Raw genomic sequence first — 27,924 nt, 5'->3', positions numbered from 1 at the left:
AGGCCCATATTCGGCGTGGTTTCGCCGTGTCTCGGCGTTCAATTATCAACACAATTATTCCTTATCACATATTTCATCACAGAAAAATCAAATACTTCAACAAAATACTACAACAACAAATAGTTCAATACAAATTATATAGTTCAACAAATAAAAACTCGTATTTCATCACGCGGCGTCCCCCTTGAGCCTCCATAGGTGCTCAATCAGATCTTTCTGCAGTTGATGATGCACCTGTGGGTCTCGGATCTCCTGATGCATACTGAGATAGGCAGTCCAAGTTGCCGGTAGCTGGTGATCAACTTCGGCTAGAGGACCCTGCCTGTAGTATGGTTCAGTGTCAAACACTGGGTCTTCTTGCTCGCTCTCGATGATCATGTTGTGCAAGATGACACAGCAAGTCATGATCTCCCACATTTGATCTTTCGACCAGGTCTGAGCGGGGTACCGAACAACAGCGAATCAAGATTGGAGCACACCAAATGCCCGCTCGACATCCTTCCTGCAAGCCTCCTGAAGCTTCGCAAACCAGGCGTTCTTGCCTCCTGCCACAGGGTTTGAGATCGTCTTCACAAATGTCGACCATCTCGGATAGATGCCGTCAGCTAGATAGTACCCCTTGTTGTATTGGTGCCCATTGATCTTGAAGTTCACCGGAGGAGAATGGCCCTCAACGAGCTTGGCAAAAACAGGAGAGCACTGCAGCACGTTGATGTCATTGTGAGTTCCTGGCATACCAAAGAAGGAGTGCCAAATCCAGAGGTACTGTGTGGCTACCGCCTCAAGCACCACACTGCAACCGCCTTTGGCGCCTTTGTACATCCCCTGCCAACCAAATGAGCAGTTCTTCCATTGCCAATGCATGCAGTCGATGCTTCCAAGCATCCCAGGAAATCCTCTTGCTGTATTCTGGGCTAGGATCCGAGCAGTGTCTTCCGCATTGGGTGTTCTTAAGTATTTTGGCCCAAACACTGCCACCACTGCCCGACAGAACTTGTAGAAACACTCTACGCTGGTGGACTCGGCCATGCGCCCATAGTCGTCGAGTGAATCACTGGGAGCTCCATATGCAAGCATCCTCATCGCTGTCGTGCACTTCTGGATGGAGGTGAATCCAAGAGCGCCAGTGCAATCCATCTTGCACTTGAAGTAGTTGTCGAACTCCCGGATGGAATTCACAATCCTGAGGAAGAGCTTTCGGCTCATCCGATAACGGCGCCGAAATCTTCTCTCGCCATGAAGTGGAGCATCGGCGAAGTAGTCGGAGTAGAGCATGCAGTAGCCTTGCAGACGATGCCGGTTCTTTGCTTTCACCCGCCCCGGCGCCAAGACACCTCAACGCGGCTTTTCATTGCTCGCCAGCAGCTGGGCGAGGGCGGCGAGGACCATCAGATGCTCTTCTTCCTGGACGTCGGCCGCGGCTTCCTCCTCCAGCAGCACGGCGAGCTCTTCCTCCTCATCCGAGTCCATCGCCGAGACAGTCAAAACGCCGAACACCTTGCGCTCGGTGGGCGTGTACCCGCCGTTAAACCGCGCCTCCGCGACTGGAAACGGCGGCCGGAAACGCCCAGCTGCTGCGGGAGGGGCTGCCACGGCGAAGCGCTGCTATTTTCCGGCCGGGAATGGCTATCTAGCGGAGTAGGCCGGCGGCCGTCGCCGGGATATAGCTAGTGGTGGCCGAGGGCGCGGGGGGTTGCGAGGCGAGTCGGGGGAAGAAAACCTTGACTTTTCCCCTGTCGGTGTGGGCCAGGCGTGCTTTTCCCTAGCGCCGGAGCCCCCAACGGCTCCCCAGCGTGCCGGGTTCGGCCTGTGACCGCCGGGCGGAAAAAAGATCTGAAACGGCGATTTTCGGCGTCCTGGGGGCGCGACTCGGCCGTTTTTTCGGCGCCGGCGCCGAAAAAGTGGCCTGGGGGGCCTGTTGGGGGCGCGGCTGGAGATGCCCTTAGATGAGTACTCGCGGTTGCTTTGCTTCCCTTTTCCCACCTCTTTCCATTCTTCTCGGATGCTGCAACCAGATGGTGGAGCCCAGGAGCCAGATGCCACCGCCGACGACTACTACTACCCCAACAGAGACTATTACTATGTGGAGACCGCCGACGACCATGAGTAGTTTAGGAGGCTCCCAGGCAGGAGGCCTTGCCTTTTCGATCGTTGTTGCTTTTGTGGTAGCCTTCTTAAGAAAGATCTTGTTTATTTTATGTCTGTACTTAGATATTGCTGCTTCCGCTAACTCGTTTGTACTCAAGCTTATGTATTCGTGCCCTCGAGGCCACTGGCTTGTAATATAAAGCTTGTAGTATTTTTATTTGTGTCTAGAGTTATGTTGTGATATCTTCCCTGCGAGTCTTTGATCTTGATTGTACACATTTGCTTGTATGATTAGTGTATGATTGAATCGAGGGTGTCACAGCTCTTATGTATGTAAGTTGAGATGCTTCATTGTTTTTCACAATATGAATGTGCTAAGAAATTCAACCCCCTTAAGTTCAGATATCTGCAACATAAAGAGCAACATGATTGTTTATTCTTGCAAAGAGTCAATTATCTTAACTGTAAAATATTTGTTATTAAGCTCAGTTTGAAAACATGCACCTGTATACAAAATTTCTTCCATTGTATCCTTAAAATCCTTATGTGGATTTGACTTTAGTTTTTTGACACTAGTAGAAAAAGGGCCTAATGTTCAGCCCTTTAGTCCCGGTTTGTAAATGAGGGGTTCGAAACGGCTATGTACTACTGCCAGTTCATTTCTGACCTATAGTCCCGGTTTGTATCACAAACCAGGACTAAAGGGCTAGTGGCAGACTGGGGTCAGGCCGGGGGCCCACAAGCCCCTTTAGTCCTTAGTCCCGGTTTGTGACACAAACCGGGACTACAGGGCCAACTTATAGTTCCGGTTTGTATCACAAACCAGGACTAAAGGGGTCTAACCTTTAGTTCCGGTAGAAGACACAAACCGGGAATAAAGGGCAATTTTCAAACTCTACCCCCCCCCCCTTTATCGCCTTTCCGTTTTGAAAAAAAATGATAAAAACATCAAAAATTAAAATTCTTCGAGATGTAGTTATGTCACTACATCTAGTAGTTAGAGAAATTTAAAAACATAAATTTTGACATGTTTTGCAAAAAAGTGTTAGGAAAAAGTAAAACGATCATATCTTTTGCATACGATGTCGAAAAAAATGCATAATATATAAAAAAATCAACACGGAAATCCGCATCCGATTTTCACGACGGTGTTGTGTTTAATGTCGACCCGCTCATGTGCAAACGTGTGGCCGGAGTTGGTTTCTCGGCTTCGACGCGGGTTTAATGGAGGCGTATGAATGCGGCGAGGAGACATGTTAAGCCAGGCGTGCAGCAGGCGGCGCCCTCGGCCGGTGAGCCACTTCAATGGCGGAGGTAGTGAGAGCGTCCGCCCTGAGCCGCCTTCAATGCGGAGTAGCGCCCTCTACAGTGTCATAAATGCAGGCAGCTGGAGCCAGGCGGGATGTGCACGCGGGACGGGGGAGCCCGGTTACAGGTGAGCTCATACTTCCAGTCAATGCAATTACGCTTATGCATCTCCATATTAATTTCTAGCATTGCATCAGAACTATATGATCACAGCCAGTAGTCCAGTACAGATATCTGAAATATATACGTACTGGTTGTGTTGTTCAGTCCTCTGCAAATAAATAGATATATCCACTCAGTCCAGTCCACAGAATAGAGAGGATGCTTGTCTGAATCACAAAAAATAGTGGCCTGCAATTTGATAACATTCCTATGCAGGTTCCTGCCAACAAAGCTCAATAGAAGGATGAAGGCGAATGCCCGTGAGGTCGAAGTACTACTGAAAGGCGTAACCACGAAGAGGGAGAGGGCGATGGTGGATGGCCACGCCGACAACGACAATCTGCTAGGCGTGATGATGAAGTCCAACATGAAAGAAAGCCAAGAAGCCGGAAGCTCCAAGCCGACGATGACCACCGACGACATAGTAGGGGAGCTGAAGCTCTTCTATTTCGCGGGCATGGAGACAACCGCGGTACTGCTCACATGGGCCATGGTCGTGCTAAGCATGCATCCCGAGTGGCAGGACCGCGCCCGGGAGGAGGTTCTCCGCGTCTTCGGACAGAACCAGCCGGATTCTGAGGGCATAAACCGACTGAAAGTTGTGAGTACATTACAAGGGAGCCGGTTATGCAACTTCTCATAGAGTGGCTGCTGTAGTTATGTCCATCCTCTCCGTCGGTACATGTGACGACACTACCGGACTCGCGGGCTATGCCTACGGTCCAGGGCCGTCGGCATAGGTCATATGCCGTTGGCATAGATCTATGCCTATGGCTGCCGTCGGCATAGTCCCGTCAGTGTAGATCACGTCAGCGTACTTCTGTCAGACCGTCGGCATAGTATAGCCGTCGGCATAGGAGGGTATGCCGACGGCCGTGGGGCAGCCGTCGGCATAGTTTAGCCGTCGGCGTAGTTTTCCGTCTGACGGCAACGGACGGCGCCGTCAAAACTGCTGGCGACTCAGGAGAAGACACGTGGAAAAGATATGCCTACGGCAAAGCCGTCGGCATAGATTAAATCTATGCCGACGGCTTCGCCGTAGGTATATCTTTGCCACATGTCGCCCCCTGGTTTGACCTGGCGGCAGGGCTTTGCCGTAGGCATAGCCCTGCCACGTGTCGCCTCCTGGTGGCTCCTGAGCGTATATATGCCGACGGCTTTGCCACAGGCATAGTTTTTTTATCCCTGTTTTCTCTTTTTCAATTCATTTGACAGCATTTCAAAGCAGAATAATATGAAATATGACAGTTCATCATCATCATTTAAACATAGTCAAGTTCATCATCTAAAGATCATCACCGGCGAAAGTTCACGAACATAAGAGTAGTGCATGACATGAAACATCATAAAAGTTGAAACATGAAAGACATGGCACAACGGCCGCATACACGGAATCATCATCGACATCAAGCACCACCGAGTCCACCTCCGCCAAAACCACCACCACCACCGAGTCCACCTCCGCCAAAACCACCACCTCCGCCAAAACCACCACCACCACCAAGTCCACCTCCGCCAAAACCACCACCGCCAAGTCCACCTCCGCCAAAACCGCCACCGCGACCACCATCACTCTGCCAGATCGGAGTGACTGGGGTCGATGGAGCAGGAGTTGAGTCACCGGTCCCCTACATGTTTGAAAGAAGATTCTAACGGTAAATATGACATGATAGTGTTGAATGAACGAGAACTAGTTTGTCATTAGTTAGGCAAATTTACTAACCGGAGTATCACTGCCTAGTGCCAGCCATTCCTCGAACGTGGGAATGTGTGGGGCATCTCCCGCAGGTGGTGGTGGGGGTCCAACTTGTGGTGGCTCCGTGTGGTTAGTCCAAGACGCCAACATAGCCTGGATGTTAGTTAAACAAGCCCACTTAGAAACAAGCCGTGATCAACAAAGTCAGAAGGAATGGAAGTGCAAATTTGAGCTTGGTTTAAGAGGGCAAAACTAACTGCCATCACTTGACGGCTGTAATCATCGTTTGCCTTCACTCGTTGCAAGTACTCCCTCACCTCAATATGCCTATGCTCGAGAAAGGCCTGATATACCTACAAAATTGAGGTTGTTTCTAAGTGGGCAGTGATGAAAATAAACTAAGAAAGATAGAGACAAAGAAGATAAGGGGAAGTACTTACAGCACGTTGGCAGACTAAGTGAGGCTGCGAACGTCCCGTACTCTCTAACGGGCTCGGGTTGGTAGCTCGAAGCCGTGTGTACGAGATCGACGGAGTGATCAAGCCATCAGAACATGGATACCGGCCATGGGACTTACCCTGGATGGCCACCACCGCCATGTCGTCGATCTGAGACTGGGCGACCTCAGGAACGGGAACATCCAGATGCAACTTCTGATAGTTCTGAGTGTAAGACTCCAGGTGTTGCTCGGTGTTGCCGTAGTACTGGCTCTCGCCCTCCTTGCGATCACTCCGCTCGCGGGCCAGCTTCCACGACTCCATGTCTGAGAGCGGCCTATGCAACTTGTCCTCCTGCAACGTCAAACAGAAGTTAGCCATACATAAGAACATGACGGTAAAGAAGAACCAAAATGCATCTTTCATATAGATATACCTTCATGGCCTTGAAGCCCCAGTGGTTCCTGTTTCCTTAGCCGTGTGTCCCGTCTTTTCCACGGTTAGCCCGGGCCTTGATGCTCTTGGCAGCAAACTTTGGATCGTCACCGACCCACCTATCCACCAAACACGCCCATCCGTCATGCCTTCCATAGCACCAATGAGGAACAACCTATGCAAATTTTGGAAGCATGACATGTGAGCACGAAACATATAGTTGACTCCTTGAAACAATGAAAAGTCAGTAATAGTTACCATCATGAACTGCTCCCTGCTCATGGTAATTTTTTGCCTCTGTGCTTGAGTTTTGGTCATCTTTTGTTGCAGGTAGATGTGGTAGTACTGTGAGACGGCAACCCAACGCACCTCGTACTGCAACTGACGAGCTTTCTTCTTTGCAGACGCAAGTAAGACCACGTCGGCTCTGGCCTTGTGCTCGTCAAGAACTCTATAGAGTTGCTGCAATCATGCATAAACCAGAAGCAAACAAGGCATGAGTTGAGTGATTCAATGATAAACTATGAACGAAACTAAAGACAAGTGATTCAAAAGGGAACTTACCCAAAATTTGGTGATCACGGCCTTAGCAGCCGTTCCATACTCCGCGTTGCTGCAAGCCTCGTAGTGGGCCCATCTTGTGGCCAAAACACGCAGCTGCGGGTCCCTGTCTGGCCGCGGGCAGAATAGGCCAAGCCAAAACTGCTTCAACAGGACAGTGAGAAGGCCGTTCGGTTTACGGCCCTTTCCGTGAAGGATCCAGTTACTGCAAAAGAATCAAAGGGTTGCCATGTGTACAATAAAAAATGTTGTCATGTGTTGAAAATATGATTGAGATGCACTTACTCTGTCCCCGCAGGTTTAATGAGCCACTTGTGCGCCTCGATAGAAGGTGGTGTAGGTACTCCGGCATTACCACGTAGCCACCCCTGCGGAGCACCCGGTGGCAAGTCACCCCACAACTCGGGGTCAACCTTCCCTCCACCCTCCTCGCCCTCCTCCTCACCCTCCTCCTCGGCCTCCTCCTTCTCGGCCTCCTCCTCCTCACCCTCCTCCTCCTCGACATCAACAACATACTCCTCCTCCTCAGACTCAGAAGCTGCATCAGCATAGGAGGGCATCGTAGAAGACCCTCCTATTTCGGACACGGCCCAGAGTTTTTTAGCTCGGTTGCCTCTCCCCCCACCTCCTCGTCCTCTAGGGGCTCTCCCCCCACCCCCTCCTCCTCTAGGGTCTCCTCCCCCGACCCCTCCACCTCCCTATGAGGTGCCATCCTCGTGTAGTCGGGAGGGAACCTTGTGGGCTCGTCCACTCCGAGTAAGTCCTCCTTTGAGTTTATTGAGGAAACTGGCACCGTTGGACTTGCCCATGATTAGCAAACCTGCATTGAGAAGAGAATAAACAATTAGTAAGGATATAAAAAAACAAGCATACAGGAAAGACATTAATAACGAAAGAGCACATTAAGCGTACGATTGTGTTAAAAAGGGACTCTGCGACATTCTTTTCGGTGTGCATCACGTCGATGTTGTATGGAAGTTTGAGGTCCTTGAAATAGGGAAGCTACGTGAAGGGGGTAATGTGAGTCCAGTTGTGCGTCTCACCGTATCCTTCAAAACATTTTTTCCCTTTACCTTTGCCTTTTCCTTCACCGGCAGGCTTAAGAGCTTTGAGCTGAGCAAGCACATCTGCACCAGAAAATGTTGGAATCTCGTTTACTTCATGGACAACTTTGCCTTTTGTTAAGTTCTTCTTGTCTTCCCTATCAGGATGGTCTGGAGGAAGGAACTGTCGATGCAGGTCAAAGGCAACATACTTGCCACCCTTCTTCTGCCAAATGAAAATCAAGGCCTGCATGCACACTGGGCAAGGCATCTTTCCACTTATACACCATCCGCAGAACAGGGCATAGCCGGGAAAGTCATGCCTGCAATACTGTAGCCAAACTTTCATCAAGAAATTTTTCTGCAGATGCCGGTCGTATGTCAACCTCGGGAAGTACCAAGAATGGTGCAAATCATCCACCAACGGCTGCATAAACACGCTCAAATTCTTCCCTGGATATTCAGGCCCCGAAATTATAAGTGACAGGAACATGATCTTGCATTGCATTATGGCGTCGGGATGGAGATTGAGCGGAATAACAAATACGGGCCATCAGCTGTATGGATTAGACGACATACCATATGGATTGAACCCATCACCTATTATAGCAATTCTGACATTCCCAGCCTCGGCTGCTTCCTCCGGTTACTTTATATCGAATGACTTCCATGCTTCACCTTCTGATGTATGTACAATTTTTTTTGGATTGTACATTTTCCCTTCCTTGTGCCACTTCATCATTTTGGCAGACTCCTCGGTGATGAAAAGGCGCTGCAGTCTTTTTATAAAATCAAGATACCGAAGAACCTTCATAGGGATTTTTAGTTGCTGCTTCTGACCATGCTTATCGACCACCTCAATATACCGAGAGGAACCGCACTTCCTACCGTAGTTGTCATGCGCATACTCATGACTAAACAAAAGGCAATTCTTTGGACAAACATGTATTTTCTCATAGTCCATGGAGAGCGCCTTCATGATTTTCTTCGTACCGTACATGGTTTTCGGCAGTTCATGGCCCTCGGGCAGGCTGTTAGTGTTGGAAATATGCCCTAGAGGCAATAATAAAAGTATTATTATATTTCATTGTTCATGGTAATTGTCTTTTATTCATGCTATAACTGTATTATCCGGAAATCGTAATACACGTGTGAATACATAGACCTCAATATGTCCCTAGTGAGCCTCTAGTTGACTAGCTCGTTGTGATCAACAGATAGTCATGATTTCCTGGCTATGGACATTGGATGTCGTTGATAACGGGATCACATCATTAGGAGAATGATGTGATGGACAAGACCCAATCCTAAGCATAGCACAAAGGTTGTTTAGTTCGTTTGCTAGAGCTTTGCCAATGTCAAGTATCTCTTCCTTAGACCATGAGATCGTGTAACTCCCGGATACCGTAGGAGTGCCTTGGGTGTATCAAACGTCACAACGTAACTGGGTGACTATAAAGGTGCATTACAGGTATCTCCGAAAGTAGCTGTTGGGTTGACACGGATCGAGACTGGGATTTGTCACTCCGTATGACGGAGAGGTATCTCTGGGCCCACTCGGTAATGCATCATCATAATGAGCTCAAGGTAACCAAAGTGTTGGCCACGAGGTCATGCATTACGGTACGAGTAAAGTGACTTGCCGGTAACGAGACTGAACAAGGTATTAGGATATCGACGATCGAGTCTCGGGCAAGTAACGTACCGATTGACAAAGGGAATTGTATACTAGGTTTGATCGAATCCTCGACATCGTGGTTCATCCGATGACAACATCGAGAAGCATGTGGGAGCCAACATGGGTATCCAGATCCCACTGTTGGTTATTGACCGGAGAACATCTCGGTCATGTCTACATGTCTCCCGAACCCGTAGGGTCTACACACTTAAGGTTCGATGACGCTAGGGTTATAAAGGAAGTTTGTATGTGGTTACCAAATGTTGTTCGGAGTCCCGGATGAGATCCCGGACATCACGAGGAGTTCCGGAATGGTCCGGAGGTAAAGATTTATATATGGGAAGTCCTATTTTGGCCACCGGAAAATGTTCGGGATTTTTCGGTATTGTACCGGGAAGGTTCTAGAAGGTTCCGGAGTGGGGCCCACCTGCATGGGGGGACCCACATGAACGTGAGTAGTGGGGGAAAGGCCCCACACCCCTGGTCAAGGCGCACCAAGATCCCCCCTTAGAAGGAATAAGATCATATCCCGAAGGGATAAGATCAAGATCCCTAAAAAGGGGGGATAACAATCGGTGGGGAAGGAAATGATGGGATTTCCTTCCTCCCACCTTGGCCAACGCCCCAATGGACTTGGAGGGCAAGAAACCAGCCCCTCCACCCCTATATATAGTGGGGAGGCGCATGGGAGCTTAACACAAGCCAAGGCGCAGCCCCTCCCCTCCCCAACACCTCTCCTCCTCCGTATATGCTTGGCGAAGCCCTGTCGGAGTACTGCTGCACCAACTACACCGCGCCGTCGTGCTGCCGTTGGAGCAATCTTCCTCAACCTCTCCGTCCCCCTTGCTGGATCAAGAAGGAGGAGACGTCTCCCGTCCCATACGTGTGTTGAACGCGGAGGTGCTGTCCGTTCAGCACTTGGACATCGGTGATCCGAATCACGTTCGAGTACGACTCCATCATAACCATCCCCTTGGCTAGCTTCCGCTCGTGATCTACAAGTGGTATGTAGATGCAAACTCTCTCCCTTGACTCGTTGCTTAGATGAACTCATAGATGGATCTTGGTGAAACCGTAGGAAAAATTTTAATTTTCTGCAACGTTCCCCAACAGTGGCATCATGAGCTAGGTCTATGCGTAGTTCTCTTTGCACGAGTAGAACACAATTTTGTTGTGGGCGTGGATTTTGTCATCTTACTTTCCTCTACTAGTCTTTTCTTGCTTCGGCGGTATTGTGGGATGAAGCGGCCCGGACCAACCTTACACGTACGCTTACGTGAGACCGGTTCCACCGACTGACATGCACTAGTTGCATAAGGTGGCTGGCGGGTGTCTGTCTCTCCCACTTTAGTTGGAGCGGATTCGATGAAAAGGGCCCTTATGAAGGGTAAATAGAAGTTGACAAAATCACGTTGTGGTTATTCGTAGGTAAGAAAACGTTCTTGCTAGAACCCAATTGCAGCCACGTAAAAGATGCAACAACAATTAGAGGACGTCTAACTTGTTTTTGCAGCGATTGATCATGTGATGTGATATGGCCAGAAGTTGTGATGAATGATGAATTGTGATGTATGAGATCATGTTCTTTGTAATAGGATTCACGACTTGCATGTCGATGAGTATGACAACCGGTAGGAGCCATAGGAGTTGTCTTTATTTGTTGTATGACCTGCGTGTCATTGAAGAACGCCATGTAACTCACTTTACTTTATTGCTAAACGCGTTAGCCATAGAAGTAGAAGTAGTCGTTGGCGTGACAACTTCATGAAGACACGATGATGGAGATCATGATGATGGAGATCATGGTGTCAAGCCGGTGACAAGATGATCATGGAGCCCCAAAGATGAAGATCAATGGAGCTATATGATATTGGCCATATCATGTCACAACTATATAATTGCATGTGATGTTTATTATGTTTATGCATCTTGTTTACTTAGGACGACGGTAGTAAATAAGATGATCCCTTACAAAAATTTCAAGAAGTGTTCTACCCTAACTGTGCACCGTTGCTACAGTTCGTCGCTTCTAAGCACCACGTGATGATCGGGTGTGATGGATTCTTACGTTCACATACAACGGGTGTAAGACAGTTTTACACAGCGAAAACACTTAGGGTTAACTTGACGAGCCTAGCATGTGCAGACATGGCCTCGGAACACGGAGACCGAAAGGTCGAACACGAGTCGTATGGAAGATACGATCAACATGAGAATGTTCACCGACGATGACTAGTCCGTCTCACATGATGATCGGACACGGCCTAGTCGACTCGGATCGTGTAACACTTAGATGACTAAAGGGATGTCCAATCTGAGTGGGAGTTCATAATTTGATTAGAACTTAATTATCATGAACTTAGTCTAAAACCTTTGCAAATATGTCTTGTAGATCAAATGGCCAACGCTCATGTCAACATGAACTTCAACGCGTTCCTAGAGAAAACCAAGCTGAAAGATGATGGCAGCAACTATACGGACTGGGTCCGGAACCTGAGGATCATCCTCATAGCTGCCAGGAAACAATATGTCCTAGAAGGACCGCTAGGTGACGCTCCCATCCCAGAGAACCAAGACATTATGAATGCTTGGCAAACTCGCGCTGATGATTACTCCCTCGTTCAGTGCGGCATGCTTTACAGCTTAGAACCGGGGCTCCAAAAGCGTTTTGAGCATCACGGAGCATATGAGATGTTCGAAGAGCTGAAACTAGTTTTCCAAGCTCATGCCCGGGTCGAGAGATATGATGTCTCCGACAAGTTCTACAGTTGTAAGATGGAGGAAAACAGTTCTGTCAGTGAGCACATCCTAAAGATGTCTGGGTTGCACAACCATATGACCCAGCTGAACATTAACCTCCCAGATGAGGCGGTCATTGACAGAATCCTCCAATCGCTCCCACCAAGCTACAAGAGCTTTGTGATGAACTACAACATGCAGGGGATGGAAAAGACCATTCCTGAAGTGTTCTCGATGCTGAAGTCAGCAGAGGCTGAAATCAAGAAAGAACATCAAGTGTTGATGGTCAATAAGACCACTAAGTTCAAGAAGGGCAAGGGTAAGAAGAACTTCAAGAAGGACGGCAAGGAGGTTGCCGCGCCTGGTAAGCCAGTTACCGGGAAGAAGTCAAAGAATGGACCTAAGCCTGAGACTGAGTGCTTTTATTGCAAGGGGAAGGGTCACTGGAAGCGGAACTGCCCCAAATACTTAGCAGATAAGAAGGCCGGCAAAACCAAAGGTATATTTGATATACATGTAATTGATGTGTACCTTACCAGTACTCGTAGTAACTCCTGGGTATTTGATACCAGTGCCGTTGCTCATATTTGTAACTCACAGCAGGAGCTGCGGAATAAACGGAGACTGGCGAAGGACGAGGTGACGATGCGCGTCGGGAATGGTTCCAGAGTCGATGTGATCGCCGTCGGCACGCTGCCTCTACATTTACCTACGGGATTAGTTTTGAACCTTAATAATTGTTATTTAGTGCCAAGTTTGAGCATGAACATTGTATCTGGATCTCGTTCAATACGAGATGGCTACTCATTTAAGTCTGAGAATAATGGTTGTTCGATTTATATGAGAGATATGTTTTATGGTCATGCTCCGATGGTCAATGGTTTATTCTTAATGAATCTCGAGCGTAATATTACACATGTTCATAGTGTAGATGCCAAAAGATGTAAAGTTGATAACGATAGTCCCACATACTTGTGGCACTGCCGCCTTGGTCACATTGGTGTCAAGCGCATGAAGAAGCTCCATGCCGATGGACTTTTAGAGTCTCTTGATTATGAATCGTTTGACACGTGCGAACCATGCCTCATGGGCAAGATGACCAAGACTCCGTTCTCCGGAACAATGGAGCGAGCAACCAACTTATTGGAAATCATACATACCGATGTGTACGGTCCAATGAGCGTTCAGGCTCGCGGAGGATATCGTTACGTTCTCACTCTCACCGATGACTTAAGTAGATATGGGTATGTCTACTTAATGAAACACAAGTCTGAGACCTTTGAAAAGTTCAAGGAATATCAGAATGAGGTGGAGAATCAACGTGACCGAAAGATAAAGTGCCTACGATCAGATCGTGGAGGAGAATATTTAAGTCACGAATTTGGCACACACTTAAGGAAATGTGGAATCGTTTCACAACTCACGCCGCCTGGAACACCTCAGCGAAACGGTGTGTCCGAACGTCGTAATCGCACTCTATTGGATATGGTGCGGTCTATGATGTCTCTTACTGATTTACCACTATCATTTTGGAGATACGCTCTAGAGACAGCTACATTCACTTTAAATAGGGCACCGTCTAAATCCGTTGAGACGACACCGTATGAATTATGGTTTGGGAAGAAACCTAAGCTGTCGTTTCTAAAAGTTTGGGGATGCGATGCTCATGTCAAGAAACTTCAACCTGAAAAGCTCGAACCCAAGTCGGAAAAATGCGTCTTCATAGGATACCCTAAGGAAACTGTTGGGTATACCTTCTACTTAAGATCTGAGGGCAAAATCTTTGTTGCCAAGAACGGATGCTTTCTGGAAAAAGAGTTTCTCTCAAAAGAAGTAAGTGGGAGGAAAGTAGAACTCGATGAAGTACTACCTCTCGAACGGGAAAGTGGTGCAGCTCAGGAAAATGTTCCTGTGATGCCCACACCAACTGAAGAGGAAACCAATGATGATGATCAAGGTACTTCGGATCAAGTTGCTACTGAACTTCGTAGGTCCACAAGGACACATTCCGCACCAGAGTGGTACGGCAACCCCGTCCTGGAAATCATGTTGTTAGACAACGGTGAACCTTCGAACTATGAAGAAGCGATGGCGGGCCCAGATTCCAACAAATGGCTTGAAGCCATGAAATCCGAGATAGAATCCATGTATGAAAACAAAGTATGGACTTTGACAGACTTGCCCGATGATCGGCGAGCGATAGGAAACAAATGGATCTTTAAGAAGAAGACAGACGCGGATGGTAATGTCACCATCTATAAAGCTCGACTTGTCGCTAAGGGTTATCGACAGGTTCAAGGGATTGACTACGACGAGACATTCTTTCCCGTAGCGAAGCTAAAGTCCGTCTGAATCATGTTAGCAATTGCCGCATACTATGATTATGAGATATGGCAGATGGACGTCAAAACAGCATTCCTTAACGGGCATCTTAAGGAAGAACTGTATATGATGCAGCCGGAAGGTTTTGTCGATCCTAAGAACGCTAACAAAGTATGCAAGCTCCAGCGATCCATTTATGGGCTGGTGCAAGCATCTCGGAGTTGGAATATTCGCTTTGATGAGATGATCAAAGCGTTTGGGTTTATGCAGACTTATGGAGAAGCCTGCGTTTACAAGAAAGTGAGTGGGAGCTCTGTAGCATTTCTCATATTATATGTAGATGGCATACTCTTGATGGGAAATAATATAGAATTTCTGGACAGCATTAAGGCCTACTTGAATAAGTGTTTTTCAATGAAGGACCTTGGAGAAGCTGCTTACATATTAGGCATCAAGATCTATAGAGATAGATCGAGACGCCTCATAGGTCTTTCACAAAGCACATACCTTGATAAGATTTTGAAGAGGTTCAAAATGGATCAGTCCAAGAAGGGGTTCTTGCCTATGTTACAAGGTGTGAGATTGAGCTCGGCTCAGTCACTGACCACGGCAAAAGATAAAGAAGGGATGAGTGTCATCCCCTATGCTTCAGCCATAGGATCTATTATGTATGCCATGCTGTGTACCAGACCTGATGTAAACCTTGCCGTGAGTTTGGTAGCTAGATACCAAAGTAATCCCGGCAAGGAACACTGGACAGCAGTCAAGAATATCCTGAAGTACCTGAAAAGGACAAAGGACATGTTTCTCGTTTATGAAGGAGACGAAGAGCTTGTCGTAAAGGGTTACGTCGACGCTAGCTTCGACTCAGATCCGGATGACTCTAAGTCACAAACCGGATACGTGTATATGTTGAATGGTGGAGCAGTAAGCTGATGCAGCTGCAAGCAGAGCATCGTGGCGGGATCTACGTGTGAAGCGGAGTACATGGCAGCCTCGGAGGCAGCGCATGAAGCGATTTGGGTGTAGGAGTTCATCACCGACCTAGGAGTCATACCCAATGCGTCGGGGCCAATCAAACTCTTCTGTGACAACACTGGAGCTATTGCCCTTGCCAAGGAGCCCAGGTTTCACAAGAAGACCAGGCACATCAAGCGTCGTTTCAACTCCATCCGTGAAAATGTTCAAGATGGAGACATAGAAATTTGCAAAGTACATACGGATCTGAATGTCGTAGATTCGTTGACTAAACCTCTCTCGCGAGCTAAACATGATCAACACCAGAACTCTATGGGTGTTCGATTCATCACAATGTAACTAGATTGGTGACTCTAGTGCAAGTGGGAGACTGTTGGAAATATGCCCTAGAGGCAATAATAAAAGTATTATTATATTTCATTGTTCATGATAATTGTCTTTTATTCATGCTATAACTGTATTATCCGGAAATCGTAATACACGTGTGAATACATAGACCTCAATATGTCCCTAGTGAGCCTCTAGTTGACTAGCTCGTTGTGATCAACAGATAGTCATGATTTCCTGGCTATGGACATTGGATGTCGTTGATAATGGGATCACATCATTAGGAGAATGATGTGATGGACAAGACCCAATCCTAAGCATAGCACAAAGGTCGTTTAGTTCGTTTGCTAGAGCTTTGCCAATGTCAAGTATCTCTTCCTTAGACCATGAGATCGTGTAACTCCCGGATACCGTAGGAGTGCCTTGGGTGTATCAAATGTCACAACGTAACTGGGTGACTATAAAGGTGCATTGCAGGTATCTCCGAAAGTAGCTGTTGGGTTGACACGGATCGAGACTGGGATTTGTCACTCCGTATGACGGAGAGGTATCTCTGGGCCCACTCGGTAATGCATCATCATAATGAGCTCAAGGTGACCAAAGTGTTGGCCACGAGATCATGCATGACGGTACGAGTAAATTGACTTGCCGGTAACGAGACTGAATAAGGTATTGGGATACCGACGATCGAGTCTCGGGCAAGTAACGTACCGATTGACAAAGGGAATTGTATACAGGGTTTGATCGAATCCTCGACATCGTGGTTCATCCGATGACAACATCGAGAAGCATGTGGGAGCCAACATGGGTATCCAGATCCCGCTGTTGGTTATTGACCGGAGAACATCTCGGTCATGTCTACATGTCTCCCGAACCCGTAGGGTCTACACACTTAAGGTTCGATGACGCTAGGGTTATAAAGGAAGTTTGTATGTGGTTACGGAATGTTGTTCGGAGTCCCGGATGAGATCTCGGACGTCACGAGGAGTTCCGGAATGGTCCGGAGGTAAAGATTTATATATGGGAAGTCCTATTTTGGCCACCGGAAAATGTTCGGTATTTTTCGGTATTGTACCGGGAAGGTTCTAGAAGGTTCCGGAGTGGGGCCTACCTGCATGGGGGACCCACATGAACGTGAGTAGTGGGGGAAAGGCCCCACACCCCTGGTCAAGGCGCACCAAGATCCCCCCTTAGAAGGAATAAGATCATATCCCGAAGGGATAAGATCAAGATCCCTAAAAAGGGGGGATAACAATCGGTGGGGAAGGAAATGATGGGATTTCTTTCCTCCCACCTTGGCCAACGCCCCAATGGACTTGGAGGGCAAGAAACCAGCCCCTCCACCCCTATATATAGTGGGGAGGCGCATGGGAGCTTAACACAAGCCAAGGCGCAGCCCCTCCCCTCCCCAACACCTCTCCTCCTCCGTATATGCTTGGCGAAGCCCTGTCGGAGTACTGCTGCACCAACTACACCACGCCGTCGTGCTGCCATTGGAGCAATCTTCCTCAACCTCTCCTTCCCCCTTGCTGGATCAAGAAGGAGGAGACGTCTCCCGTCCCGTACGTGTGTTGAATGCGGAGGTGCTGTCCGTTCAGCACTTGGACATCGGTGATCCGAATCACGTTCGAGTACGACTCCATCATCACCATCCCCTTGGCTAGCTTCCGCTCGTGATCTACAAGTGGTATGTAGATGCAAACTCTCTCCCTTGACTCGTTGCTTAGATGAACTCATAGATGGATCTTGGTGAAACCGTAGGAAAAATTTTAATTTTCTGCAACGTTCCCCAACAGTTAGCCCATACTCCTAGAAATGCTTCGAGGCAACCTCGGCTACAGCCGTACTCAGCCTTGACTGCCATCAGTTGCGAGATGGCATCCAGCACAGACAGCTTGGCACCCTCATAGAGAGGTTTCTTTGACGAGGCCAAGATTTCCAGGAAGGCCTTTGCGGTTTCCTCCGGCTCCTCCGGTTCATTCGCTAAATGTGACGGAGGTGTCGGCTGTGCAGCAAAGACATCATCTAGCATGTCTCTAAACCCATCGTCCTCATAACCAGCGACGCGTTGTCGTATCACATCCTCTCTACCACGGTCTCGCTGGGCAAAGTTTATCGGCATATTAAAGTTGGGCATAAATCCATTCGTGCGAAGGTGCTTAGTCATCTCACTCTTATCTCTGCGGATACGTCTCTTACATTTGGCACACGGGCATTCTGGCACCATCCTCATTGGACTACGGAATATCTCTTTCAAAAACACATCAGTTTTCTCGACCCACTCTGTTGTTACTTGATTCCGACGGAAAAACCCACTATACATCCACTGATTATCTGCCATCTCTGCTTTATTGGAAGCCACACAACAAAATTAAGGATTCATTTAAATTACCCACATCAATATTTTATTTTTACAAGGTTGACGAGAAACGACATTTAATCCACCTACATCTCTAATAGGTAAAGATGGGTCCTAATCCCACCCGAGAATGTGTAGATTGAGTACGGTCCATGCTCTACCCCATTCCGAGACAAAATTTCGGCAACACCTCTCTGCTGTTCTCCAAATACACGTCTCGGCAAAATGCCGAGAGAATGTGCATCCGGAGAACAATAGGGAGGCGCCGCCGAAATCCTGTCTCGGAACGGGGTAGAGCATGAACAAAGTACCCAATCTACACATGCTCGGGCTGTCCGTGGAAAGCACTGGACAATCCGAAAGAGCTGCGGTGATAAATATGCAATTGAATGCATATTTATCGATGCAACTCTTTCGGACAGGAGACCTAGGTTACGCGACTTGATGTGAAAATTCAATCTAGTGACATGGAAAAAAAGTGGACGAGGTCACGGAATTGTTGCTCACCCTCCGATGTAGAGGATGTAGTCAATCAAAGGAGGGACGATCGTGGACAAACACCTCCAACGTCGACGGTCACTCCACGAAGATGGAACACCACAAATCCTGTTAATTCGACCAAGTGAAAAATAAATAGGTTAAGCATTTACACTTTAAACTATGAAAAAAAAATCATATTCGTTAAGTGTCAAATTTTATCCTTCAATTTTTTTAGCAAGATCATCATGATTAAATAAACACTCATCATATGCCAATTTTGGAGCACATCTCACACAACTATTTTAGAAACTAAATGTCACATAGCAAGGATTTAGACACAACTTCACCTCCTATCCATGCCATCTCTAGACGTCAACAACTCAAAGAACATGACACAAACATCAATTCAAAAATTTGTTTTGCATGCATATGTGAATAGACTTAGGGGCCGAATACACCATCCATTAATCTCACATGCATATATTGTCATAATCCATTATATATCATATTGGTACAAATATTAGGCTTATGGACATAAAATCTAGAAGAGAACAATGCTAACAATTACATCACTTGTCTTTGTGAAGATAAGTTACACATGTCCATACATAGTAGTTATTTGCAGCAAATTAATATGAAACTATGAATGTCACAGTAGGAAAAATGAAAAAAAAAGAGCATAGCTCACCGGGTAGAGGGGCATCACGGCGATGGAGGGGACGGGAGGGACGGGGCTGGTCGTGGTCGGCCGGAGAAGCAGAGGCCGCCGCCGACCGTAGCTAGCACCAGGGCCGGCCGGGCAGGGACGCGGGCCGCTGGCCGGAGCCATGGCCAGACGTGCTCGGGGAGGGGCCGAGGCGGGGCAGGGCCCGGTTCGTGGCAGGGCAGAGAGCTGGGGTGGAGGCGAGGCACGAGGAAGGGAGGGGAGGGGAGGGGGTGGAGCAGTTGCGGGCGGCAGATAGCTGGCGTGGCGGTGGCGGCGCGAGAAGGGGAGGGAAGGGGAGGGGGTGGAGCGGCGGGGAGGGGGGCGGGTGAGGGAAGGGGAGAGTGGCGCGGGTGGAGCGGCGGCAGGCGGGCAGCGGGGAGCGACGTTGGCGGTGGGGAGCAGCGGCGGGCGACGGCGGCAGCTAGCGCGGGTCGGGCTCGGGAGCGCACGTGATCTCTGTGGGTCGGGGACCAACGAGTGGAGGGGGTGAACGGGAGTGGATAAGGGAACTAGGCATATATTAGTCATGCCACGTGGCATATATGCCGACGGCTAAGCGGTAGGCATAGGTATATTTGTTTTTTATACATGTTAATTACAAACTAGCCGTATACATGTTAATTACACACGTGGCATATATTATTAACTGTCTTCAAATATATTTTTAGTGTATATTATTTTCAAACGCATTGAAAAGTTTCATATATATATAAAATATTTGTACGTACATATTAAATATTTTCAAATACACGTTCTTGAATTTTTTTTGAATGATACATGGTATATAATTATATTAAAAATGATACATGGTACCGTTACCGAGTGCATGATCCGGCATAGTTTTATTTTCCTTTTTTATTTTAATGTTTTCTTATAGTTATATATTTATTCTTTTTAATTTCATATAGATTTTTAATTTTTTTTATATTTATAATTTTCCTTTTTTATGTGTTATTATTTCATATAGATTTTTTATTTTTTTTAAACCGCTCGGCCCTCTCCTCTCCCGGAACCACACAGAGGGGAGGGGAGGGGAGGCGCCGAATTCGAGCAGCTTTGTCCGCCAAGGCCGTGGCCTGGTCGACGGTGAGGGTGGGGGTGGGGGCGGGGGTAGCTTAGTTCGTCAGGTGAGTGAAGGGGGAGGGGGTCATCGACAGAGGGACACCTGGGAGCAACATCCGGGCCAAACCCACAGCTACATATCCACACCGTGTAAACCCGACACGTCCGTCTCCCCCCTCCCGGTGCCGGCGGCGGCGCCGTCCGTGAGGGGGGGCGACACACCGGAGACGCGTGCCGCCTCTTCAGACATGCCACAACACCACCCCGCATGTATGAGGGCCCGGTACGACGCTCCTGTGGCATTGCTACCCCCCAAGGCCCCCGTCCCGCCTAACCCTGGAGCGGTTGACCACGAGATCTAGCCCTTTGACTTCCCACGGATGGGCTTTGACCAGTGGACCTCTCCACCTGGTTGTGTCAGGTCTACCCATAGGGACACCCAGGAGAAACATCCGGGCCAAACCGACTGCTACATCCCCTCCATGTAGACCCGATGCGTCCGTTTTCCCCCTCCAGCCGGTTGTGTCAGGTCAGCCCAGAAGGACACCTGGGAGCAACATCCCGGACAAACCCACACCTACATCCACTCCGTGTAGACCCGACGCGTCCGTTTCCCCCCTCCAGGTGCCAGCGGCGGCGCCGTCCGTGAGGGGTGCCACACCTCGGAGACGCGTGCCGCCTCTTCGGACATGCCACAACACCACCCCGCATGTATGAGGGCCCGGTACGATGTTCCGGTGGCATTGCTACCCTCCAGGGCCCCTGTCCCGACTAACCCAGGAGCGGTTGATCACGAGATCTAGCCCTTTGACTTCCCACGGACGGGCTTTGACCAGTGGACCTCTCCACCCGGTTGTGTCAGGTCTACCCATAGGGACACCCGGGAGCAACATCCGGGCCAAACCCACAGCTACATCCACTCCGTGTAGACCCGACGCGTCCGTTTCCCCCTCCAGGTGCCGGCGGCGGCGCCGTCCGTGACGGGGGCCACACCCTGAAGATGCGTGCCGCCTCTTCGGACATGCCACAACACCACCCCGCATGTATGAGGGCCCGGTACGACGCTCCGGTGGCATTACTACCCCCCAAGGCCCCCGTCCTGCCAAACCCTGGAGCGGTTGACCACGAGATCTAGCCCTTTGACTTCCCACGGACGGGCTTTGACCAGTGGACCTCTCCACCCAGTTGTGTCAGGTCTACCCATAGGGACACCCGGGAGCAACATCCGGGCCTAACCGGCTGTTACATCCCCTCCGTGTAGACCTGATGTGTCCGTTTTCCCCCTCCAGGTGCCGGCGGCGACGCCGTTCGTGAGGGGGGGCACACCCCGGAGACGCGTGCCGCCTCTTAGGACATGCCACAACACCACCCCGCATGTATGAGGGCCCGGTACGACGCTCCGATCGCATTGCTACCCCCCAGGGCCCCCGTCCCGACTAACCCAGGAGCGGTTGACCACGAGATCTAGCCCTTTGACTTCCCACGGACGGGCTTTGACCAGTGGACCTTTCCAGCCGGTTGTGTCAGGTCTACCCATAGGGACACCCGGGAGCAACATCCGGGCCAAACCCACAGCTACATCCACTCTGTGTAGACCCGACGCATCCGTTTCCCCCTCCAGGTGCCGGCGGCGGCGCCGTCCGTGACGGGGGCCACACCCTGAGGACGCGTGCCGCCTCTTCGGACATGCCACAACACCACCCCGCATGTATGAGGGCCCGGTACGACGCTCCGGTGGCATTGCTACGCCCCAAGGCCCCCGTCCCCCCTAACCTGGAGCGGTTGACCACGAGATCTAGCCCTTTGACTTCCCACGGACGGGCTTTGACCAGTGGACCTCTCCACCTGGTTGTGTCAGGTCTACCCATAGGGACACCCAGGAGAAACATCCGGGCCAAACCGACTGCTACATCCCCTCCATGTAGACCCGATGCGTCCGTTTTCCCCCTCCAGGTGCCGGCGGCGGCACCGTCCGTGAGGGGTGGCACACCCCGGAGATGCGTGTCGCCTCTTCGGACATGCCACAACACCACCCCGCATGTATGAGGGTCCGGTACGACGCTCCGGTGGCATTGCTACCCCTAGGGCCCCCGTCCCGAGGGACACCTGGGAGCAACATCCGGGCCAAACCGACTGCTACATCCCCTCCGTGTAGACCCGATGCATCCGTTTTCCCCCTCCAGGTGCCGGCGGCGGTGCCGTCCATGAGGGTGTCACACTCCGAAGACGGGTGCCGGGCGTTTGCAACCGCCACTAAACTTCTGTCGCATAGTTGTTTTTTATTTTAATAAAATATAAGGACTTATATTCAAAAGAACATGACGGCACATTATTAATGTGCTCGAAAAAAATACAAACTATATATATATATATTCATAATCTATGGAAAAAATTACGAACTACATATATATATTCATATAATACATAAAAAAGCATAAAAACATATTTAAAAAAAGCATAAAAACATATGTAAAAAAAGCATAAAAACGTATGAAAAGCATGTAAAAAAAATTAGCTATGCCAACGGCATAGAAACGGCAGGGTTTTGGGAGGAGCCGTGCCGCGGATCGGTGACGTGGAGCCTATGCCGACGGCTACCGTCGGCATATCTACGCCGCGGATCGGTGACGTGGCATGCGGAGATATGCCGACGGCCGCCCGTCCCGACCGCCGGCATAGGGTTGACGACGTTAGCGCTGGTCACGGGCGGGGTCACCGGGCCCAGTTTGTATGCCGACGGCTGCTGTTGGCGTGTTTGTAGATAGGCCGACGGCCGTTCTATGCCGACGGCTGCCGTCAGCTTATATCAGGGTAGCCCGACGGCTAGGCTACGCCGACGGCCAGGACGAGGCTGTCGGCATGTCTCAAACTAGGCCGACAGCAGCCGTCGGCATTGATTTGGCCGTAGGCATAGATCAGTTTTCCGGTAGTGCGATGATACTATATGAGGTTCTTAGGCTATACCCACCGATTCTACTACTTGGCCGGGAGGCGTATAAAGAGACAGAGCTGGGAGGCGTCACATATCCAGCCGGCGTTACATTTGCGCTGCCAATTATGTGCATTCACCATGATCCAGATGTGTGGGGAGAAGATGTCGATGAATTTAAGCCGGAGAGGTTTGCGGAGGGCATTGTTGGCGCATCCAAGAACTCGCCGGCGTTCTTTCCGTTTGGCTGGGGACCGCGGATTTGCGTCGGGCAAAACTTTGCATTGCTAGAGGCCAAGATGGGATTGAGCCTGATCCTGCAACACTTCATGTTCGAGCTCTCACCGTCCTATACGCATGCGCCATGCCCGGTCTCCACTCTGCAGCCCCAACATGCTGCGCAGATTAAACTCATGAAACTCTAAGAATCAGCAGCCTTTACTAATTAGCGTCCGGACTCTGGACAACAATAGACATTGAGAATAGTCAGGGATTTGGGTGATGATCCTGGGAGAGATGTAGTATAATGGACCCTGATGTTCACATCGAAGCCGACATGCACACATCTCATAAATATTGTTTTTTTGAGGATAACACAATCCCCTTTATTTAAGTAAAGTTCTGGGATCTCATCAGAGACCACATGTAACACAAAGTCTGGAGGCACCATTAGCCAAAACTTACATAACTCTTTTCCTACCCCTACCTTAGCTAACTTGTGTGCGGCGTTATTAGTAGTCCGTCGTACCCATGACACTTTCACAATCTTTGAACCAACTAAGCATGCGCTTGATCTCCTCTACTAGCGGCCCTGATGCCGACAGGTTTTTGTTCGTGTCTCCTAGCATGCTCACGACCATGTTGCTGTCCATTTCAAGATGTAGCTTCTCAACGTTGATCTCGCTAGCTAGCTCAACGGCCCGTCGGCATGCCATAAGTTCTGTCGTCTCGGGGTCCGCAACACCGGCGAAAAAGTTGCATGCAGCCGCACGGAAATCGCCTTGGTCGCCCCGGATCAATAACGTGTAATATGCTAATGTCAAGCTGACCGCTGGTGGGGCTACATCAGTACCGTGAGAAGATCACATGAACCATCCCAAATTAATCATATAAAAAATAGCAAAAAAAAGCGCCAATATATGTGCCGATGCTACCATTCCAACCTTTTTCTTTTTACAGGAAAGTAGTTGTTACTCGTTTTTATCTGCTGCTACTATAATGCTAACATTGCTGGCTTGCACGCATCGAACTGTGACTCAAAGTCAGTAGTTACTTGCTGTTGCACGTAGCTTAATTATTTGTTGGTTGTACGTGCTTACTCCGTTCGGAATTACTTGTCGCAGAAATGAACGTATCTAAATGTATTTTAGTTCTAGATACATCCATTTCCGAGACAAGTAATTTCCAACGGAGGGAGTACTTGATATTTGCCAACATGTTGTTGCAATACCCGTTGATTGGTGCACAACTTACAATTTCCTCATCAACTTTCAAAAGAAATCATGGTTCGATCAAGTTCGGGTCGGGAAAAACCAGGTGGGCGGCCATGCACGACCTTGCCATGCGGCTGTCGTCTCCAACGGTTTGCCACCTCCCCGTCCTTCGTACACGCCGGAGTGGAGCTCTTCGCTTGAGTTGTTGTTCAAATCGTCACACTTACTGATAAAGTAGATGTGGTCCTCTCGAGCTCCGACCAGCTGACCGGCGGGAAGCGACGACTCCGAGCAGCCTTTGCTGAGGAATAGAGCACGCCCGTTCAACGTCTCGACTTTGCTCCACCCTCCATGTCCATGGCCCCTGCTCAGCTCCCCTGTCGCCTCGTAGACCTCGAACATCACCGGCGTGGAGGCGTGTTCCATCACCATCAGAAGCCGATCGCCGGACGCGACCAGGTAGTAGTAGTAGTAGGAGAGGCAGCCCAGGTCGTTGTACCGGTTGACCTTCATGGCGGCAGGGGCGCTGCGTATGCACTGCACGGATGTGACATCCCTGGCGTCAAGGCTGTCGTCGAGGACGTGGAGCTCCACTGCAGGCCGGCATGGATCAGTGTGTACCCTGGTGAGCATGCAGAGCTTGCTTCGGAAGAGCGCGATGTCGACGACGCTGGAGCGGTAGCGGGCAGGCGGCGGGCCCCATGCCATCGTCGCCATGTGCCGGCGTACTCCTGGCTCGCGGAAAGAGACGACAACGTTCTTGGACGCAAAGCCGATGATGAAGCCGGTCCGGACGGCCACGAGGTGGTCTGCCACCACGACCTTGCAGGTGTTGCCGGCGAAGGAGCACTAGTAGAAAAAGGGTATTTGTTCCGGTTCATAAGGGTCTTTAGTCCCGGTTCTGCAACCGGGACTAAAGGGTCGTTACTAAAGCCTCCTCTTTAGTCCCGGTTCTTACACGAACCGGGACTAAAGGCTGTCTACGTGGCCGCTGCCTGGAGGTCCATCTTTATTCCCGGTTGGTAACACCAACCGGTACTAAAGAAAATTTTATGATTTTTTTTGAAAATTTTCTTTTTTAATTTTTTTTGAATTTGTTTTTTATTTTTTTTATTTTCAAATTTCTGAATTATTTTAACCTCTAATCTCTAATCACCCTTGTCACTGCTCAATTTAACCTCTAATCTCTAAACACCACTCATCATTTCAAATCATCTAACTTTCCGGACGGTCACCCATCTCACTACTCCAGCCTGAGCACGCTTAACTTCCGGGTTCTATTCTTCCTCGTTTTCAAGTCTGCACTTGTTGTTTTTCTGACAATATTAAGATGTCAATCCTATTAACCCTCAGGAATTTAACTTGAGCATGAAGTCATACATTTCACTGTTTGAGTTTGAAATTATTGTTCTAAAAAACAATAATTATTTAGTAACACTAATATTTCTTGAATAAGTAGTTTGACCACAGTTTGACCAGATTTGACCAAAATTCAAAAACACTGAAATAATTATTTAGGAACACTAATATTTCTTGAATAAGTAGTTTGACCATTGTTTGACCACAGTTTCACCAGATTTGACCAAAATACAAAAAACTGAAATAATTATTTAGTAAAACTAATATTCTTGAATAATTATTTAGTAACACTAATACTTCTTGAATAGTAGTTTGACCACAGTTTGACCAAATTTAACAAAAATAAAAAAATAAAAAAAAACTGAAATTTGAGCATAAGTTTTTTTCTTTTTAGAATTTGAGGATTCTAAAAATTTGCAAACAAGCCATAGGCTGTCAAAATCGGATGCGGATTTTCGTGCTAAACATTTTGATATATTATATGTTTTTTTCTGACATAGTATGCAAAAGTTATAGCTGTTTTACATTTTCCCTACACTTTTTGCAAAACATATCCAAATTTAAGTTTTTAAATGTTCCTAACTAGTAGATGTAGTAACATAACTACATCTCGAAGGATTTTAATTTTTGAAGTTTTTATCATTTTCTTTTGCTTTTTGCAAAACTGATAGGCGATCGGGGGGGGGGGGGGGGGGGGTACAGTTTGAAAATGGGACCTTTAGTGCAGAATTCTCCTTGAGTGCCTTCTCTATGGCTCTCGGATTGAAGTTTAGCAATTTGTCCTAATATCTAGACTCAAAATGGTTTGGTAGAATCCCATCCAAAGAATTGAGCTCATTGCATGATCTTTACTTTGAATTGCAACTTACCAACTTTATGTTGGAGTCATGTAGTCTTACATACTCATGACCAAACTACATAATATTATTCCCCTCTATCTTTGATACGTGGAAATCTACCAAGTATTTCCCATCTGCAGTAATTCAGTTGCATACCGATATCATCACCAGGCATACATCATTGGCCCCTCAGCATATAGTTGGGAAAGTATTCATGAATTTTGTTGAAAATGTGCATGTGATTTTAAAAGTTCATGTTCACTGGAAAATTATTTCCATGAACTGGCCGGAATGAACCAGGGAAACCTTCTAGAAGCTTGGCAAAACTGGTATAGTCACTCCACAGTGCATCAAATGGGCATACGATTGCAAACCAACCTGTTGTTGGATGGTTAGGAGGACAGTTGTATCCTCAGTCCAGAAGGGTTCAAGTCCTGGTGCTCGCATTTATTCCTGAATTTATTTCAAGATTACCGGTGATATGCTTTCAGTGGGAGGAGATGTTCCCGTCGACGACGAGACGCTACGGTGACTTTGTAAATCTCAAGATGATATGCCGGCTTAGTGTCTCGGAAGTGCTCATAGGGATAGGGTGTGCGTGTGTGCGTTCCTAAGGTGAGTGTATGCGTGTATATATAAGCTCTTACGTTTGTACTCTCTCCGCCCGAAAATAAGTGACTCAAGTTTAAGTTTGTACTAATTTTATACTCAAGTTTGTAATAACTTTATACTAAAATTAGTACAAAGTTGATTCATTTATTTTGGGACGGGAAGAATACTGTGTTAAAAAAATGGGCCTACGATTAACACCCTACTGGGCACCTTTCTCGTTCACTGAACATTATTGTTGTGGACGACAATCGCGTTAGCTAGACGACGCCAGTCAAGCAAAGAGCAACCCGTGATTCCGACCGGCCACCAGCAGTCAGCCCGTATGTTTGCCGCGAGAGGACGTGAGAGCGACTCGTCTCTTATCTTAAAGA

General features: G+C 48.4%; 1 protein-coding gene across 1 annotated transcript; it reads left to right on the top strand.

Annotated features, from left to right (window-relative positions):
- The first annotated feature begins 3,326 nt into the window (after nt 1-3,326).
- On the top strand, nt 3,327-23,735 carry LOC123158595 (cytochrome P450 72A14-like). The gene is made up of 3 exons (XM_044576507.1): nt 3,327-3,523; nt 3,775-4,163; nt 23,314-23,735. The coding sequence occupies exons 1-3, from the start codon at nt 3,327-3,329 to the stop codon at nt 23,733-23,735; spliced, it is 1,008 nt and encodes a 335-aa protein (XP_044432442.1).
- The last annotated feature ends 4,189 nt before the right edge of the window (nt 23,736-27,924 follow it).

This window comes from Triticum aestivum, chromosome 7B (genome assembly GCF_018294505.1).
Source record: "Triticum aestivum cultivar Chinese Spring chromosome 7B, IWGSC CS RefSeq v2.1, whole genome shotgun sequence".
Lineage (NCBI taxonomy): Eukaryota > Viridiplantae > Streptophyta > Magnoliopsida > Poales > Poaceae > Triticum > Triticum aestivum.
Note: the sequence above shows the minus strand (reverse complement) of the source record. Positions and strands in the feature narration are given on the sequence as shown.

Coding starts and splice junctions, on each gene's coding strand:
- LOC123158595 (XM_044576507.1), top strand. CDS start 3,327: ATGCGGCGAGGAGACATGTTAAGCCAGGCGTGCAGCAGGCGGCGCCCT. Junction 3,524..3,774: donor ACGGGGGAGCCCGGTTACAG/GTGAGCTCATAC, acceptor ATTCCTATGCAG/GTTCCTGCCAACAAAGCTCA. Junction 4,164..23,313: donor AAACCGACTGAAAGTTGTGA/GTACATTACAAG, acceptor TTTCCGGTAGTG/CGATGATACTATATGAGGTT.